The sequence below is a fragment of the Pseudorasbora parva genome, chromosome 2, assembly GCF_024679245.1.
Source record: "Pseudorasbora parva isolate DD20220531a chromosome 2, ASM2467924v1, whole genome shotgun sequence".
Lineage (NCBI taxonomy): Eukaryota > Metazoa > Chordata > Actinopteri > Cypriniformes > Gobionidae > Pseudorasbora > Pseudorasbora parva.
Window position 1 is genome coordinate 32,245,368 of NC_090173.1, and position 18,501 is coordinate 32,263,868.

Consider the following 18,501-nt stretch of genomic DNA (forward strand, 5'->3'; position numbering starts at 1 on the left):
GATGTCACCAACCCAGGAAGAAGCTCGCTGTAGTCCAAACCGGCTGTTTTTGTAGGCAATAAACTGCCATAAGTTTAAAAGACAATATCTATGTTTGCATTGAACTTTGCAGATACTGTTTATGCTCAAGCAGCAACATTACACACTAACTAAAGTTAAAAAAGTGAAATCACATGCAACCACCCCTTTAAAATCATAATTTAGCTTTTAATTGACATGTTTCAGAAGCTTTTAAGATTTTAAAACTCACCAGATTAGCCCTTTGCTGTGCAATTTAAACTTTTAACGTAAACCTGGGGTCTTTGGTGACCTGGGACATCATTCATTTTTTTAAGTTAACTGTCAACTTTCTTAGTAATTCCTCAATCTATTCATAAACATAATACAATAATGTTTATGAATAGATAATATAATTATATAATACAATTATAATACAATTATAAAAAAATGCCTGTTTTCTCATTAAGTTTTGTAAAAAATTGTACAGGGTCGCTAATGACGTGTTATAGTAAAAAAATAAATTCTGCACAACAATAATTGAATCGTTAAAGACTGAATAAGTGCAAATCACCTTCATTCCACAAGGTTGCAATGTCTGATACACAATGATAAAGTGACGTCTCACTCATAGTCACCACAGGCAGAAAGTAAAACAATAGGAAGAATCATAAGGAAAATTTGAAATGGCTCAGCAATTTCTGAACACATTCAAATGGTAGTGTCACTGTCACTTGATGGTGAAGCTATCGAAGAAGCTGTCGAACTATATTTATTCTGATAAAAAAATATTTATTGTGAAAATGTTGAAAATGATAGATTTGAGAATATGTTCTTATGTTTTGAGAGATTCTTAATATGAGCCAGCTGAATATACTAAATGAGCTCTGATGAGGACATCGATGATGTATAAAACATCTGCTCAAATTGAACCTTTCCATGCTCCAAAAGGTAACAAAATATGATTCATTTTCTTCTACTGCAATTGTCAATTTTGATATGAGGAGAGTTGTATATTATCACAACAGGCAAAGATCCATCCCTGGGTTAGATATGTAATAATGACCTGAATATGTAATAATGATTGGCAAAACATTCATGCATTTAAGGGTTAATTATTTACTTTTTTATTATACTTGTGTTTAGATAATAAAAAACTTTCGCCTGACATAGCCATAAGCTTGAATCGTTTTTTTTTTCCTTTCTGAAATGGCAACTTCAGTCCACATATATGCTGTGATGTTTACTCAGTGAAGGGTACAAATGGAATTTTAAATGGACAATGATTATATACAAATATTATATACAAGTTAAGAGTATAAATAGACAAATATAAACAGACACATAATGAAGAGACACATTACAAGTGCATCATTATTTTTATATATAGTTTTGACTTCCATACATTTTTTATTATAAACAATTTAATGCATTACATTTCATCATGATGTACGAATATAATTTCAGATAGGATTGGGGAAATATAAACACTTTTAATATGGAAATGTTGCACAACCATTGCTGTTGTTGTGTCTGCAACTGGCATAGTGTTGTAATGTTGGCAGACATGACCCTGCTTGACAGAGGAGAGTGTTTGTCTGTGTTCTCTCACTGTGTTCCGCACTCCCTAATGATTCCTAATATGCGTGTATGCTTTTTAATTTTGCATATTGTGATTCACAATATTCTTGTCCGTATGTGCAGTTGCATCAGGCAAATGCTGCAGTGCACTGGCATATAGCAGATTAGGTTAGCGCAGGATTTCTCTCTCTCTCTCTCTCTCTCTCTCTCTCTCTCTCTCTCTCTCTCTCTCTCTCTCTCTCTCTCTCTCTCTCTCTCTCACACTCACTCACACACAGCGCTGCTGGATATGAATAGAACAGACCTGGGGTGCAGGGAGCAACAACAGGCAGAAACATGAGCTCTGAATGGGGAGAACAGCAGGACCCTCAGTTTTCCCATGCCAGATCTCAGAGAGACCTGCACTTCCACCTCTGACATAAAGGGGGCGCTTTTTATATGACCTTATTAACATCCCCAGTATCTAGTTCCAGTCCTTCTTTCTCTCTCTCTCTCTCTCTCTCTCTCTCTCTCTCTCTCTCTCCTCTCTCTCTCTCTCTCTCTCTCCTCTCTCTCTCTCTCTCTCTCTCTCTCTCTCTCTCTCTCTCTCCTCTCCTCTCTCTCTCTCTCTCTCTCTTTCTGATACTCTTCTATCTCTGCAGTGAATGCAGAATTTGTGGCTTGCAGCAACATGTACACGCACACTTCCCAGTCACTGCAGAAACAGACAACTGCTATGTGACCTCAGGGAGCTACACACCATTACACACTCCGATTATATTCACACTTACATGCTATTTACTGTATGGTGTGCAGAAAAAAAACGATTAAGCCAAACAGATGTTTGAGATCATTAAAAACCAGTTTACTGATTGAAAAAAAGGCCTAAATTAAGCTCTTCGAGACAATTCAAGTAAAGGATTTATTTTAATGTAAATGATCTGCTTTTGGTTTGTATTAAATGATCTAATAGTGTATAAATCATTTTGAATGCTACAGTTTAATGCATAAATCCTATCCATTGTCTCTTATTCCAAGGTGTCACATTCATATAACTGCAAACATGACATCTTGAATGTTTCCTAGAGCAAATGCATTTTAATTTTACTGTGTCTCTCTGTTCTCTTGTTAATACCATCCCTCGTTTACTGTGAGGTATAGGAGGAAGGTACATCACAGTACGTGAAAAAATATTTTTTTGATTATGAATTGGCCCTGTTTTGTGTATAATGTTTTATTAGGCTATTCTTGTGAATATATATATATATATATATATATATATATATATATATATATATATATATATATATATATATATATATATATATAAATACATTTTTTTCTTCTTCACTGGTTAAACTTTTAATGAGTGTTCCTTTAAGCGATCACTGTACTGAATAGCTTATTTCTGAAAAATACACAATGAGACTTGCATCCATGTGCATTAAACCTAAAATAGCGATATTGCCTGAACATTTTACAATGATGTTGTTTTTATGGCTGTTAGAGCATTCCTTTGTGTGAAGAGAAAGTGCAGATGAGCTGACTTAATAGTGTGTTGTATATTTGGATCTGAATTCTGCTTTTTACGAAGGCAGGGTTTTTCTGTGCATTCTCGTTTAGGAATTACATTCTTCTGTTCGGTTCTGATGAAATTCTGATGTACTCGCTTCCTGCCCTGCTTTTGCTCGTTTCTTTCTCTCCCATTCTCTCTTTCTCTTTCTCTGTATCAGTATCACTATCTCTGTGGCATAGTTAGGTCACGTAAGCATCACCGGGCTCTGATTAGTATAGACCTGTCTGTAGGGCTTTATACATCCCAGCTAATTGATGCTAATAGTCTGTTGTAATCTTCTGTCGGAAATGCTGTTTCTCCTTCTCTTAATCCTACTGTACTTCTCTCGACTCTTCCACCATGCTTCCACGTTTCTTTTCTACATTTTGTTAATTCTCTTACATCTTTGACACACAAAAACACACTTTGCATCTTTCTTTGTATTTTTCTCTTGGGTGTTTCTTTAACTATGCGCACATTTGCCCTTGTGGACTTGATTATTGATTACTGTTAACTATTGCATTTTATTCTCATAGCTAGCATCCAAATACACACAATGAATCACTACTTTCACACTTCCTGCGTAATTTGACACTGACAGTGTCACTGCAAATGAATCATTAATTAAAATAATTTGTTCACAAGTGATATTTGCCTTCGTTTGTCTTTATTTTTGTCACATTTCATATTTGCTCTGATGCTGCTATTCACTGACAGTGTTGTTCTGGTTGATTAAGTATTCTACGTAATTTTTAAAGAAAGCTTTATTGGGTTACACTTTTGTTATAAAGATGTAGCAACTGAAAAACATGGTTTGTTTATTACACTCTTTGTTTAGATTAAAATTCATATTTCTATGATTTATTTGCATTGAAACAGGAAGTCTGCTTTTGGGACATGGCTAAAAAAAGCATTCAAGTAAAGCATGGTGCTTAAAAGACAACAAAAAGAAACAAATGATGCTGCGTGGTCTTTTGTCTGAGGTCAGGCGTTTGGCTAATGCTAAGTGTGTTTAGTCAGATATGGCCTATTTACACTTGTATTCATTATTCATGATGAAAGAAGACAGGAACAAAGGGATGGACAGAGAAGGGAGATAAAGAGAATAACACTGAGAATATGACAGCAAGATTAAGTGAAGAGTGGCAGTCTGCAAACTATGATGTGCGTAAGACAGTGTGTTCTGTAATATTTAGGATGCACTGCACAGTGCTAATAAAAATTAGGTCACTTCATGTCAAATGAAAGATGTGGTTAGAGGAGAAAACAGAGACATGAAGAAGGAGGGTGAAGAGAATGAGGATACAGAAATTGCTGGAACAAAAAGAAGGGATTTTCTCCTGACAGATTAGAGAGATCAGAACATTTCGTAGATGCATATGTGTGTAGTGGAGGGATGTGATAGATGAGTTCTGCTTCTTTAACCTACGACATCTGCCTCCTCTATTGTATCTACTTCCTATCTCCTCTCCAGTCATCTGCTCTTTAAACTTGTGCGCCTTTGGCCAGATTGCTCCTTTTACTAGAGACTCTGCCTTCTGTTTCCAATACACCAGACAAATCTAGACTTCTATTTTTAGCCCAGAGCCTATGTATATTCATAAACACCAACTGTAGATGATTTATTAATGATAGAAAAAATTATTCAGCTGTGGTTTTAGCTTTGCATATGGGTAATTCCTGTTCATTTCAGTGGTTACTCTCCTCTCTGTAGTGCCTTATCTGTGGCGCAGTATCGTGCAGCAACGTGTTGGCTAAGACAAGATGTTAAAACTCTGCTGCAGTGTTAGTCTGAGAACACATAAAGAATATTTGGGAAAGCTTTGGGATTTAGAAATTAGAAATTAGAGAGAAGAATTCCTGCCTCCTGCCCACAGACAATCAGATCAATAGAGGTTTATTAACAAAAGAGAAATTGATATTGAACAGATATTAGTTTATCACTAATAATGATGGTCTACTCTTTAAAGAGAGGCTGCTCACTGCAGAGTCAATGTGTGGAGCATTCTCTCCGTGTTAAGATTCCTTACGGCCTTTAGCCACGGCCTACAGTGTGTTGGATCCTTCACTGGAAAACGTTTACTCTTTGGATTCTTGCACCCGGGAACAAAAAGGGCCGACACTATTATGACTAAAAATGTGCTAAGTATTTCCTAATAAAGCAAGGTAGTGTTGGTATTTGATTATGTTAACATATCCGGAGCAGACTGGTGGGAGTGGCCTAGGACAGCAAGATGCCCAGTGTACACTCTAAAAAATTCTGAGTAAAAAACAACCCAATGTTGGGTCAAATATGGACTAACCCAGCAGTTGGGTTGTTTTAACCCAGCGATTGAGTTGTCTTAAGCAAATATTCAACCTAACCGCAGGATTAAAATAACCCAATTGCTGAGTTAGTCCATATTTGATCCAACATTGGGTTAAAACAACCCAGCATTTTTTAGAGTGTATTATGGGTGTTGAAGTTTTCTTACATTTTTAGCAAAAAGGAAGACAACAGCCTTTTTATACCTTTCTGGCAAAGTTTTATCAAATGGGTGGTTGATTATGATTTCCGTTTTGTTAACCTTAGTCTGTGTATGATGTTTCTTTTTGAGCATAAACAACATCTGCAAAATTATGGTGCTCAATTTTCAAATCAAAGGGAGATGTTTTCTATTACAACAAAAGGACTACAACAAACGGCTGGTGGGGACTACAAAAAGCTTATTCACAGGTTAGTGACATCACTGACCCTTAAATTTACATAAACCCCACTCCCTGGAACACGCAACAATGGGGGTGAGGCCATGCAGAGAAGAGGAAGAGTTTTTATTGAGCACATTTAGGAGTCTGTTCAAGCTGTCGCATCCATCTTTTCACATTTATTGCAATACAGTACATAACACAACTCCAATAGCATGTCATAAAAGCATGTTCTATCTTGATGTAGCATATATTGTCTGGCTTTGTGCATTTTACAATGGTTCCCACATGAGTGATTTATAGATTATCCTGACAAAATATGATAATCAATGACTCAAACTCTTTTCTATTTAAACATATTTAAACATCTATTGGACAAAATCAAGTCCTGTCCTCCAGTCCTGTCCAAACCATTTTACTCAGATATACATCACAATGGGGACATAAATATTTGTTATACACAAGAACGTGTTAACGGTCCCTAAAACATGACTGGCAGCTGTAATGTGCTGCTCACTAATCAAATACACAGCATTGCCTATATTAATTTGACTTGTTTTACTTGTGGACTTGTTTGATCTCTCAGTCTTGGTCTTGGTTGCATCCGATGTAGACACGGTGTGACTATGCAGCACACACACACACTGCTGATCTGAGAAAAAATGTTCAGAGGTGTCTAAGACCAAAGCTTTGACCTTTTGTGCTTCAAAGAATGTGCAGTCCTGTGTTCTATGCAGTGTTCTGCACGATACAACAAAATATTGTTGTTTTGTAAGACATGATGCATTGGTTTTTGATCTCATCAGGCCTTATGATTTGCTAGAGCATGTTTTTTGTACTTGCTCTGCAGGCAATTCCTGTAGAAATCTAGCAGGCGTGTCCCACAGAGCTGACACAGTATCTCTGGGAAAAGCAACACTTAAATGCTCCTCTTGGAATAGCTCGCTTTACTTACTTACTCGACCGTTCTCAAGCCAAGTAATAGTGAAGGTTCTCCTGAGCTTTCTGAAACAGTTGCTGCAAATTTCTGTGGAAAGATGATGATTGTACTAATCCTATATGGAGTGTGGGCTTTCACTTGGTCTTGTAAATGAACTCCACTGTAAATATACATATATCAATATGAATATAAATATGTAATTAGTTGTTGAAATAATTTAGAATCATACACTTGATGATCTTATGCTATGTACATATTGCTTAAAGTAGGAAAACTATTTTGTGACTATATTTTATAGACAACTGAGCTAAGTTTCATTAATTTTCATTAATCTAATGCAATATGTAGAGTCTCATTAATAACATGACAAATATGGAAATATGAATATATTAAGTTATTATTTAACTATATTAACTAATATTAAACTATATGTTCACATGATTTTTCTGCCTTTAAAAACAATTGATTTCATTTTAAAATTTCATTGCAAACATGTGCATCATTTAAATGAGCTTAATTTCCCTGAAAATGTCACAATGAAAATAATAATAAACAAAAAGCTCCAAATAGTTATTTTCCCCCTCATTTTTTAAGGTTATGAGCTTATGGTTCATGGTGGCAGCTTCACGCGCATTTTCATTGTCTGACAAGTAGGCTAAAGTCTTTGCTGAACTGCAGCCTGAGCCTGTTCCCTTTATAAACTTCTCTCAAGAATATGAACATTTATACCCACACTTAAATGTAAAGGGCCAAAAATAGTATGAAATTCCATGTTGAACTTATGTGATCATCGTTACTGGTGCGCTAGGGGATGGTTATACTGTAGAGTGTGTAAAATCCCTTCTCATTCTCCTGCAGTTCAGATATGGGTGTCTTATATACACAATGAACTCTTATTAGGCTGGTTTTAAGAGTTAAAACCCATCTTTTATCGCATTCACTTTTTGCATGGTGTGTTCTTAGAAAGTTTGGCTGCATGTATCAAGTCAGCAGGCACCATCTCAAGAGGTCATATTTCATGCAACCTTTCTTACAGAAAAAGGTGGTCATGATGGTTACAAACATGCTGTGGATCCTGTAATGGAATACAGGAACAAGAGCAGATATGTGGGCAGCAAACAGCCATTAGGAGCGTGTCTACACTCCCAGGAGTGGCATTAAGGCATTATGGTGAAGAGTTACTTCATTCCAGGAGAGTCTCTCCTGCTGGAGTCCTTATGCATCCTCTAAATCTTTAAACAGTGATGCTCTTAGACTTCGCTCCACGACTGTGGAGCCAGACTGCAGTGATACGAGAAAATCTCAATTCTGTTCTTGCATAAGCACTGAGGTTTTGTGTCCATCAAGAATCAAGGGGGTGTTCACTCGTAGTGCTGTGCAGTGTGAAAGCCAACCGAAATATGTTGATTTTCAAAGATAACTGGCCACCTGAGCGAACTGAGTTTTGTCGATGCAAGTCACGCGACATGCCGACAAAGTTGAGAAAGAAGTTTAACTTTATGCAAATAAGTGACGACTGCCAGCTGCTGTGAAGACTTGTCAGACACTGCAGTCGGTGTTGGCAAAATAGAGACATAAAATTATAGGCCTATACTCTGTATCAGAAATTGTTGCCATTCCAAGTGAGTTAGCTTAATTAATTGATGTTCATGGAATGATGCAGTCTGCACTGGTGCAATTTTTATACAAACACGTTACTCTCCAAAATATAAAAATATATCTTTTTTCAAAACAGTATGACATCTTAATTTATTTTTTCTTCAGTACATCCCATTTGTGATCCCGAGGTTGAGAGATTGCAGCTTGCTTGTATCTGGAGCAGAACGTGTGGAGCGCTGATGACATCATGCGTGGTGGAGTGTCTGCTTGACACACAAACGGGTCCCTCATCAGAATTTTGAGGGCACGACAAGATGGGCTCGTTAAATTAGTCCATGCTAATCGGGTTGGGGAATTAGTTAATTCTCCCAGGATGCCTCAGTCCTTCATTTGACTGCTCCTCCTTTATCGTGGGACGATTGACCTGACTGCAGCTATTTGAGAGATGTCCTTAAAACTGTTTTTTAGGTGTCTTCATTTAAATGGTTAAGTTTTGTTTGTAGCCTATCTGTTTTCTTCATTTGTTATTGTTTTTTTAGTACTCAAAGGAACTGAAAGTGGTGTATCTGTGTATCCGATTCTTGATCAATTAAAATTTATAATATAATATTAAATAATATATTTAATCTATTTTTTCAAATATAGATGTCCCCCACAATTCTGAACAGACAACTAAACAAAATAACATGTAAACTACTGAAAAAAATTCAAATTGATAGTCTATTTAATAATTCATCATTTTTGAATTAGTTTTAAAAAATCAGTTTGAATAAATGATTCAATGACTCACTCATAAATACTTTACAGGTGTGTTAAACTTGAAGCTCCACATGCTATCGGACCGCTCTCGTTGTGCTTTGATCTCATACACTGATCGGTCTGCTTCCAAATGAACATACCTTACTTGTTTCAGTACTGGATGAATCAGCGTTTTTGAATAGATATCTTGAATGAATGATTCAATGATGAATGCATAAAAGTTGTTTGCTGTCACCTAGTGGTGTAACAATGTCATTAATTCAGTTGTTATTTGAAACTGCTCTCTCTGGATCAGCAGCAGCGCCGACGCAGAGATTTAAAGGGGTGATGAATTGAGAAATCAACTTTCCCTTGAGCTTTAGATATATAAAAGGTCATGGTAATATAAGAATATCCTGTAAATTTTAGAGCTGAGAACTTCCTTGTTAGTCAAAGAAAAGCATTTATAGACACCAGGCCCAGAAAATGATCATGTGCACATCTTACCGTCATCTGTTGCAAAACACCGCCTCTACAGCATGTCTGGGGCTTTCACACAGGATGCAGAATGCGCTTCGCTGGCCAGAGCAAAGTTTTTAAAAGATTAGGCAGAGATTTTAAAACTTTTAGCGGGAGTTCTATATGTATATTTCTATTCATTCGGGCAGGAGTAAATATGTATCTATCCTGTGCTAAGAAGCAAGGAGAAGAAGGGGAGAGAGAGAGAGAGAGAGAGAGAGAGAGAGAGAGAGAGAGAGAGAGAGAGAGAGAGAGAGAGAGAGAGAGAGAGAGAGAGAGAGAGAGAGAAGAAGGAAGAGCGTCAAGGAAGAAGAGGCTGTGGGTGAATGAAACCCTCAGGTCCAGTGAACAATTCGGTGAATTTAGCCGAATTCAGTTCGAGCTGCCCATCCATTTTGCTTTCCGTGCTTGTTTCGATGTACCGTTTCTATTGGCCGCGTGGGTAACCATCATAGAGCACTGGCAAAAGTTAAAAATGTTTGCACTTTGACCACTGCGTGCACGCAAGCTCGTCAACGGTGCGCTCTGCGCGTGCACTTTGTTTCGACGCAGAAACAAACCGTCCTTGCGCGGTGCAAGCCATTGAAATGAATGGATTTCTTAGCGCAGCGGAGCCATTGCTGCGTTCTGTGTGAAAGGCCCATAATTCAGTAGCTCCGCCCACTGACTCATCTTTTCGGATCATGCTAGCCAGCAGCATTGAACATGTCGATAAAGATAGCAAGATATTGCGCTATTCCTGGTTGTGGAAGAACACAGTCACTGCAAAAGCATCCTTCGGATCGTAATATTAGGAATGAGTTCTTGAACTTTATTTTTAATAAAATTCCAGGTCATGTGAGGAAGTCTCAGGTCGATGCTGGATTAGTAGACATATTGAAATTAAAACACAGTGCTCTTTCTTCTATACTGGATCCGACAGGAATGGTGCAGCTCACTTATGTGAGTAAACGTGTTTTTTATATGCATTTTATATGTAATAGTATAGCATTGTTATAGATTGTTTTAATCATGTGTAATTGCCAAATGTCACTTGACATTTGAAGGGCGTGTGCAGTTCGTGCTTATGTGCAAAGATCAGGCAGGCCATGTAATCAGGGTTGGATGAGAAATAAATCATTGTGTTTGTTTGATAAAGACGTTTACGAGCCCTGTGGTCGGGAGAAGCATTCTGGTTGCCGCTTTTAAAACAGTCCCTCCCTCATGTGAACTGACAGGGGAAACAGAAGCTCATTAAATATGCAAATCTTATCCAATCCTAGCCGTGGGCATTTAGCTCTTAGTCTCCAGTGCGGCACACCCATCAAAACTCAGCGTTCAGGAGAGAGCCTCAAAACCAGTGTACACAATAGCCTATTACTGGCTTATCCAACTGGTACGCTTTTAGCCAGACAAGTGCAGCTCTAGTATGAAATAAAAATTCACCCTATCTATTTTGTAAATGCATGTGGTAATTGGGTGAAAATAGGAAGTTAATCCCACAGTGAAATTGGTTTAATGTATGTAGGCCAATATGTTTGATGTTCAATTTACAGCAATGTCATGTTTTAGATGTTAAATTGATGTCATATTGATTAGTATGTTTGATGTATGTCGTAAAGCTTATTGTGAATGTACTGTATATATGCTTCACTTTTACATACAGTTGCAATCGAACCCTCTTAATTTAATTCTCTTAATCGAATTATTCAACCCTCTTGACGTTCAAGACATTTTGCTGCCAAGAACAAAATTTTATGAAAACAATTTATTTTAGAAAGTTTATTAATACACATTTGAGAGATTCTGAGAATGTAAAAAAAGAATAAATAAAAAAAAGAAATATATATTTGGATCTAAACATTCATATACAAAATAATTAAACCACCCAAAAGTCATATTTTGTGCAGAATATTTTACTCTTTATAGCTTCCGCTACATGTAAGTGCTTAGAGGCTTGTGTTACCTCTCTTCTGCAATCTTGGCCCAATTCCTCGCTTGAAAAAGATTCCAGATCATCTTTCACGGATCATCTTTGGTTTTCCCATCACTTTCTTCGAATTCCACTTAATATTTTCAGTGAGATTTACAGAAAATCTGAAGAACATTCTACGAATGATCCCTAAACCAACCTTAAGTAGATTTGGATGTATACTTTAGGATCACTGTCCTGCAATAAAGACCATTGATCATCAAGCTTCAGTCTGTGTGCCAAAACAATCACCATCTTTGCCAAAATGGCTTGGTACTTCAAATAATTCATGATGTCCTTCATTCAGTCAAGATTTCCACTTTCCTCTACAACAAAGCACCCCATAACAAGACTGGATAATATATGACCATGGAGATGGTGTTCTACTCATAAGCTTTGCAGTTTTTTTTTCCCCACCAGACATACCTCTGATCCATGGGTCCAAAAAGTTCCAGTGTGGTCATCATATCACCCATAAAACGTTCTTCCAGAACTTCACAGGTCTATCCAAAGGAATTTTAGCACATTCAAGTGGGCCTTTTATGTTCTTCTTGGCCCAGAGTGGCATTCGTCACAAAAGTCCCAACATGAAGTCCATGCGTGTCTAATGTTCTTCTTATACTCTGCATTGAAATGTTTTTTCCTCCTTTCATCAGATCATCTTGCAAGGCCTTGACAGTAAATGTAATGGTTTCTCAATTTAATTTCTCAGTTGATCTAATCAAACATTTTATTCCCCTTAATGATACTGTGTTTTTCTTCAACACCCTCAGAGGTTTTCTGGTACAACACATTTTAGAATTACGAATAAGACTGCCAGCTGTGTCTCTAGGAGCTTTTAGTGTTTGGAAATCTTCTAGTAGCCATAGACTTTCTAATGTAATAAAACAATTTGTTTTCTATAGCGTTTGTGAGAGCTTTTTTGACTTGTCCATATTTGCTACCTTTAGCACATGCATGGGCTTAATGTATGTATGTATAACAGCACAAGCTAATACAGTTTTGATATAGAGTTTCCAAATGCTTAATTGTTTTAACAGTTTTGTACCACACCATTACAAAAAAGCGCAACATTATATATTGACATTATCACTTTTTATCTGCTACACTAAACTGTTATAGATGCAATAAAAAAAAAATATCTTTAGAAAAGCTCTCCAAGGGTTAAATAATTTTGATTGCAACCTAATTTAATTTTTTTCTTTTACATTTTTCAACCTCATAATGTTTAATCAAAATGTAATATTTAATTAATTGAGTGCAATGTCCACATCTTAAAATCTAGTCAACAACTGATTAAACCAAGTCCCCATCTTACATTTGTTTTTATTTTTCATAATTTGTTTAACTCGGACGAACGTCACAATACGAAATAAAAAATCTATCCATACTTCTGTTTTAATAAACAAAATAATGATAAAGATAGTTAGTCTTCTTTCCAGAGAATACATTACATTTATTGTTCTTACCCCATTGGCAAGTTTTATCGTAATGTTGTGATATTCATTCTTTTAAAAAAACTATTTGGCAATAGTGTAAGATAAAAAAAACTTTATTCACAATATTTTCTCTGAAAACCAATCTTACACACATCTTCTCAGGTAGGCTATATAAATTGAATTGATATATTGTACTGTTAAAACAAGCTAAAACACTGCTTATGGAAATTTTTGCACTGTAAATGTCTGCCATGCCATTGTGAGATGTGTGGGACATCTGGGCAACTTGAAGGAAAGCCACAGAGACAGAAACATTGAAAACATGGTAGGAGGACTGTCAGTGCAGGGGAGCCAGAAGACTGGAGACAGAGAAGGAGGTGGAGAGATATTCCTCTGCAAAAAGAAATGGTTTACCCCAGTAAAGGGAGGAGGGGCAAGTATGGACGGACAGAGAGGTGGGGGAGAAATGAGGAGCGAGGAGTGGGGAGAAAAATGTGAGCACTGCGGAGGGGAATGGCAGCAGCAGTGTTTCACACCCATATACTTCCAAATAAATGACTTTGATGGGCTACATAAAAAAATCATAGTATAAATGCTGACACTGAGGTGGACTGCGATTATATTGATTGCAGGTGATAGGAGGAGAGGCCGTGGGCTTTAACAAGAGACGTGTACTAGCAAATCAATGCACATCTATCTACAGGAGAGACAACATGACATCTGTTTTTAGAATGGTGACCACTATAATTCACTGGCCTCTCGCTTCCCCTTTTCTCCCTCTTTTTTATTTCTTAATATACATTTATTTTTCATTCCCTTTCATTGCAGTTTTTTGGATACATACCATCTCTTCTCTCTTTCACTGCCTTCATAATCTATTCTCCTCGTCTTCACACTCATTCCACAGAGTCTGCTTTACCCCCGTCTTCTTCCTCTGTGGTGTTTCCTCAGTGTGTCAATGAGACTGCTGCATTCACACCATCCCCACGATTCGCAGAGCACTTTTGCTGTTTTGTTGTGGTATTTGGCGCCCTCTATCTGTGGTACGTCTCTTTCTGATTGTGAAGGACCTCTGCAGTGGTCCAAACTGCATCACAGCAGCCTCTGGATGTTAAAGAGCTTATTCTGTCATGTGTCTTTCTGTCTATTTTCAAGTGCTTGTTTTCAGTGTTCTTGTGTAACGGATGCCTTACAGTTTTAACCAGAGAAAGAGAAACCCAGCATGCTATTTTGATTAAGAAATTCTATCTAGAAAAGGTGTCTTCAACCTTTCTCCAATCTAAGAAGCCTTTGTTGTATAGAAAGACTAAGCAGGGACTCTCTGTTAAATATTGTTTAAAACTGAGTGTTGCATTTTAAGCCTGGCCTATAATAATGCGTGCTTATTCACATTAATGCATTAACATACTTTAGGATACTTAAGCTGCAAAGCCATAAAAAACTATTATTATTACATTTAAACTTTACATAATTTTAAAGTATTAATGTGTGAGGAACAATGGGTTATGTTTAGTGGAACCCAGCTTCATTAGTTAAAGGTTTAGTTTGGTAAATCTTTAACTAAATTTAAGGTGCGACCCAATTTGTGTACTTGTAACCATTTTGTAGTATACAGTAGCCTAATAGTGTGTTCACTGAAAATACCAACAAGTAAAATACTTGCATCATGCCCTTTTTTAACTGAAACTGATTTTGTTTTATTTAGTGGAAGGGGAATGGCTTTTAGACTGATGCTGGACGAGAAAATAATCTTCTGAAATTCATATATTAAGCTGCAGACACATTGTTATGCAGGCAAAATTCAATATAAAAAGTCAATTTAATAGGAATCCTCTCATTGAATTTCACATGAGGACGAGAGATTTCCCATCGCAGATTTCGCAAGATAGTCATGCAGAGTTTGCGGATTCAACACATTGGCAAACATGCTTAATACATCACTACCCAGCAAGCAATTTTGTGTTAAAAAGATGTCTAATAGCCATCCAAGCACAGCCCTGACGTCTAGGCTAAAACAAGGCAAAATATATACTGTCAGTGACAATTTAATAGACGTATAGCCATAGCCCAAGAATAGACCAGTCATCTAGAACATGAACATTTCCAATAAATGAAACCAAACACCTTCTAATCACTGCTGACTTTGCTTACATGAAGGCAAAAATGACGTATCCAAGGTCAAGGTTATTTGGCCTATAAGTAGGTTACTCAAAGCCAAACTATACCGGGTCTATAGTCCGTGAAATTTCACTAATGTGTACATCATTTGGGACACAACTTTAGTTTGTTATAAAGCAATAAATGGCAGGGCGCCTGTTGAAGACCCCTGATCTAGATCGTGTTGATGGTCATTATTTTTGTGCAATTCTGCCATAGAAATGACACTGTAACACTTTTTTTAACATTTAAATAGTGATCCAAAAGTGATCTCACTGATTTCTCTGTATAATATAATTGTGCTCATCTTCTCATCTCTCTTTGTGTCTTCCTGTCTCTCTCTGTGTCTTCCTCTCTCTGTTTTCAGTATGTGGCGTTCGGCTCGCTCCTGTTCATCCTCATCTCCATCTCAACATTTTGCTTGGAGACACACGAGGCCTTCAACACCATCTACAATAAGACAGAGAACGTGACAGTGGGGAACGTCACGCGGGAGGAGATTGTGTTTGAGGTAGTGACTGACAACTGGCTGACCTACGTGGAGGGCGTATGCGTCATCTGGTTCACCATCGAGGTGTTCGCCCGTGTCATCTTCTGCCCGGACAAGGCCGAGTTCTTCAAGAGCTCGCTGAACATCATTGACTTTGTAGCCATCCTGCCCTTTTACCTGGAGGTGGCGCTGAGCGGCCTCTCCTCTAAAGCGGCGAAAGACGTGCTGGGCTTTTTGCGCGTAGTGCGATTCGTCCGAATCCTGCGAATCTTCAAGCTTACTCGGCATTTCGTGGGGCTGAGAGTGCTGGGTCACACGCTCCGCGCCAGCACCAATGAATTCTTGCTCCTTATCATCTTCCTTGCTCTTGGAGTGCTCATCTTCGCCACTATGATCTACTACGCCGAGCGCATTGGCGCTGACCCGGCTGACCCCACGGCAAGCGCCCACACCACCTTCAAAAACATCCCCATTGGCTTCTGGTGGGCAGTGGTCACCATGACAACACTGGGCTATGGTGACATGTATCCAGAAACATGGTCTGGAATGTTAGTGGGTGCCCTGTGCGCTCTGGCGGGCGTGCTGACCATCGCCATGCCTGTGCCCGTCATTGTGAACAACTTCGGCATGTACTACTCTCTGGCCATGGCCAAGCAGAAGCTGCCCAAGAAAAAGAACAAGCACATCCCGCGGGCTCCGCAGCCTGGATCGCCCAACTACTGTAAGCCAGATGCCCTGGCCATGGCCACTGCCTCGCCGCACAGGATCATGGGTAATGTGCTGGGCGGTATGGTGGGCTCTGGAAGCATGGCAGGAGACTGTCCTCTTGCACAGGAGGAAATCATAGAGATTAACAGAGCAGGTGTGTGTGCGTGTGAGTGTACCCATGTGTTTACATGTCTGTATGTGTGTGTGTGTGTGTGAGGTCTTTCTGTATTAATAGCTATCATTTCCAACAATAAGCCAAATAATTGCTATATTACAAACAAAGGATGCCATTAACAAACACCGCTTAAAGTGAATGTATTTTTGGGTGTGATGTCTCACCCATCATGAAAGTTCTGCCTGTGCCCATCACTTATAGATCTTTATAATGAACTGTCATCGCCTAAACTGGGTCTTTTATGTAATCTCGTGTAGCTGTCTACACACATACACTTGACAAATATTTGAGAGTAGTAATATGCGAAACTGGCCTGTCACGGCTGGGTTTGACAGAGGGCAGGGATGTTATTAAAATTATAGCAGGATTATGTTTCATGTGTTCCAATCAGTTTCTTAGACTACTTGGAAACATTGCAGCCAATCAGAAGGGAAGGGAATATGACCCTGAATCTAGCTAACAGCTTTTTGGTAGATGATTGACATGGAGTTTACTGTCTTATTTGTGTGTGAAGTTTATTTCCACACTCAATGCACAAACTGATTTTAGGAATCAGTTGGATTTTTTTTTTTTTTTTTTTACAAAATTCCAAATATATATACAAAGTACTTTAAATTAAAACATTAAATGCATTAAATTTGCATACATTTTATCAAAAAAAATCTATTGAAAATAAATGCTGTTCTTTTAAACTTTCCATTCATCCAAGACTCCTGAAAAAAGCAGCACAGATGTTTTCAACATTTAAATGTTCAGTCAACTCCAAATCAGCGTATTAATATGTGACATTAGTTGATACACACTGGTTCTCAGAATTCTGGGAAGGATATCTCGAAGTTATGAACAAAATTTCTTCCAGTAAAATTAAAACAATGTTCGTTCAAAGTTATCTGGACCTTAATAATGTTCTTAAAATGTTAGCACAATAGTGTTATTTATACATCATTCATGGAACTTTTTAGTTTATTGTAAAAGTATGAATGTTTTTTTACTTTTTGAAAATTTTAGCTTTTTGATGTGTGTTTTTTTAAATGTTACTAATTGTTTCAGAATGTTCAGAGAATATTCAAAACAAAGTAATTTTCAGATAATTTTCAAAATTATAAAATGGAATGTTCCTTTAACCAAAACAATTCAAATATTCAAATAACATTTTATAACATAATGGGAATGTTAGCAAAACCTTAAAACATAACTAATCATTATAATTTATTTAATAAATAAAAAATTTCTATGAAAAGCATACCATGCACTATGAATATTTCACTATTTATTAATAATAGTAATTATTATTATTTATAACCCACCAAATGGTGCTATTTATTGGTAGACCTGATATTAAAGAACCTTATTGGTTAGTAGAAAATAACATTGCTCAAGCAATTCTCAGAAAATTTTGCTACTAAGTAGTTGTTCTTGTTTTAAGGATGTTTTAATTAAAACCAGATCAAAATACTGTTTACGAAAATTTTATTCCGCTATGAGTTTGCGTGTTTTTCCATGTGAAGGTGTCAGTCAGGTTGAGCCAGTGAGTTCAGGCAGCCGAGAGAGCTCCGTCTGTCATTACTGTGCAGAACACCGATATACACACCCCATGCTAAGATTAACATGAGGCAAATGAGTCACGGCAACTCAGATTAGCATATGCTATATTTGATCTATAATGCAAGCAAAAGGTTTCAGATGAACAGCACTCTGCTTACCTCTGACGATTTCATCTGATTTCAACACCAAAGAAACGGATTATGCCAGATGTGTAATCGACTTGGCATAGCATCCTTATAAATAGGACAACTTAGATCGTTTTTCATATAACATTTTTTAGAACAAGCAGCCTCTTAAGTGAATGAGAGCTAGTTTTCAGCTTCCCTTCTTTGTTTTAATCTTTCTCGGAGTCCTCACAGCTGGAAGTTCCAGGGGAAAATAAAAGGAAGCATAAGCATCCTGAGACACTTGCTGTGAAGAGGCGCTTTAGCACATGTGCCCTC

At 37.4% G+C, this 18,501-nt stretch overlaps 1 protein-coding gene across 12 annotated transcripts in view; it reads left to right on the forward strand.

Annotated features, from left to right (window-relative positions):
• The window catches only part of kcnc3a (potassium voltage-gated channel, Shaw-related subfamily, member 3a), a 75,417-nt gene that overhangs the window by 25,199 nt on the left and 31,717 nt on the right, over positions 1-18,501 (forward strand). For 11 of the 12 annotated variants that reach the window (XM_067416049.1, XM_067416065.1, XM_067416075.1 and 8 more), the window contains one exon: positions 15,508-16,492. In XM_067416049.1, the coding sequence (XP_067272150.1) occupies positions 15,508-16,492 (985 nt within the window). The remainder of the gene's footprint in view (positions 1-15,507; positions 16,493-18,501) is intronic. The other variant, XM_067416092.1, reaches the window with a different exon arrangement.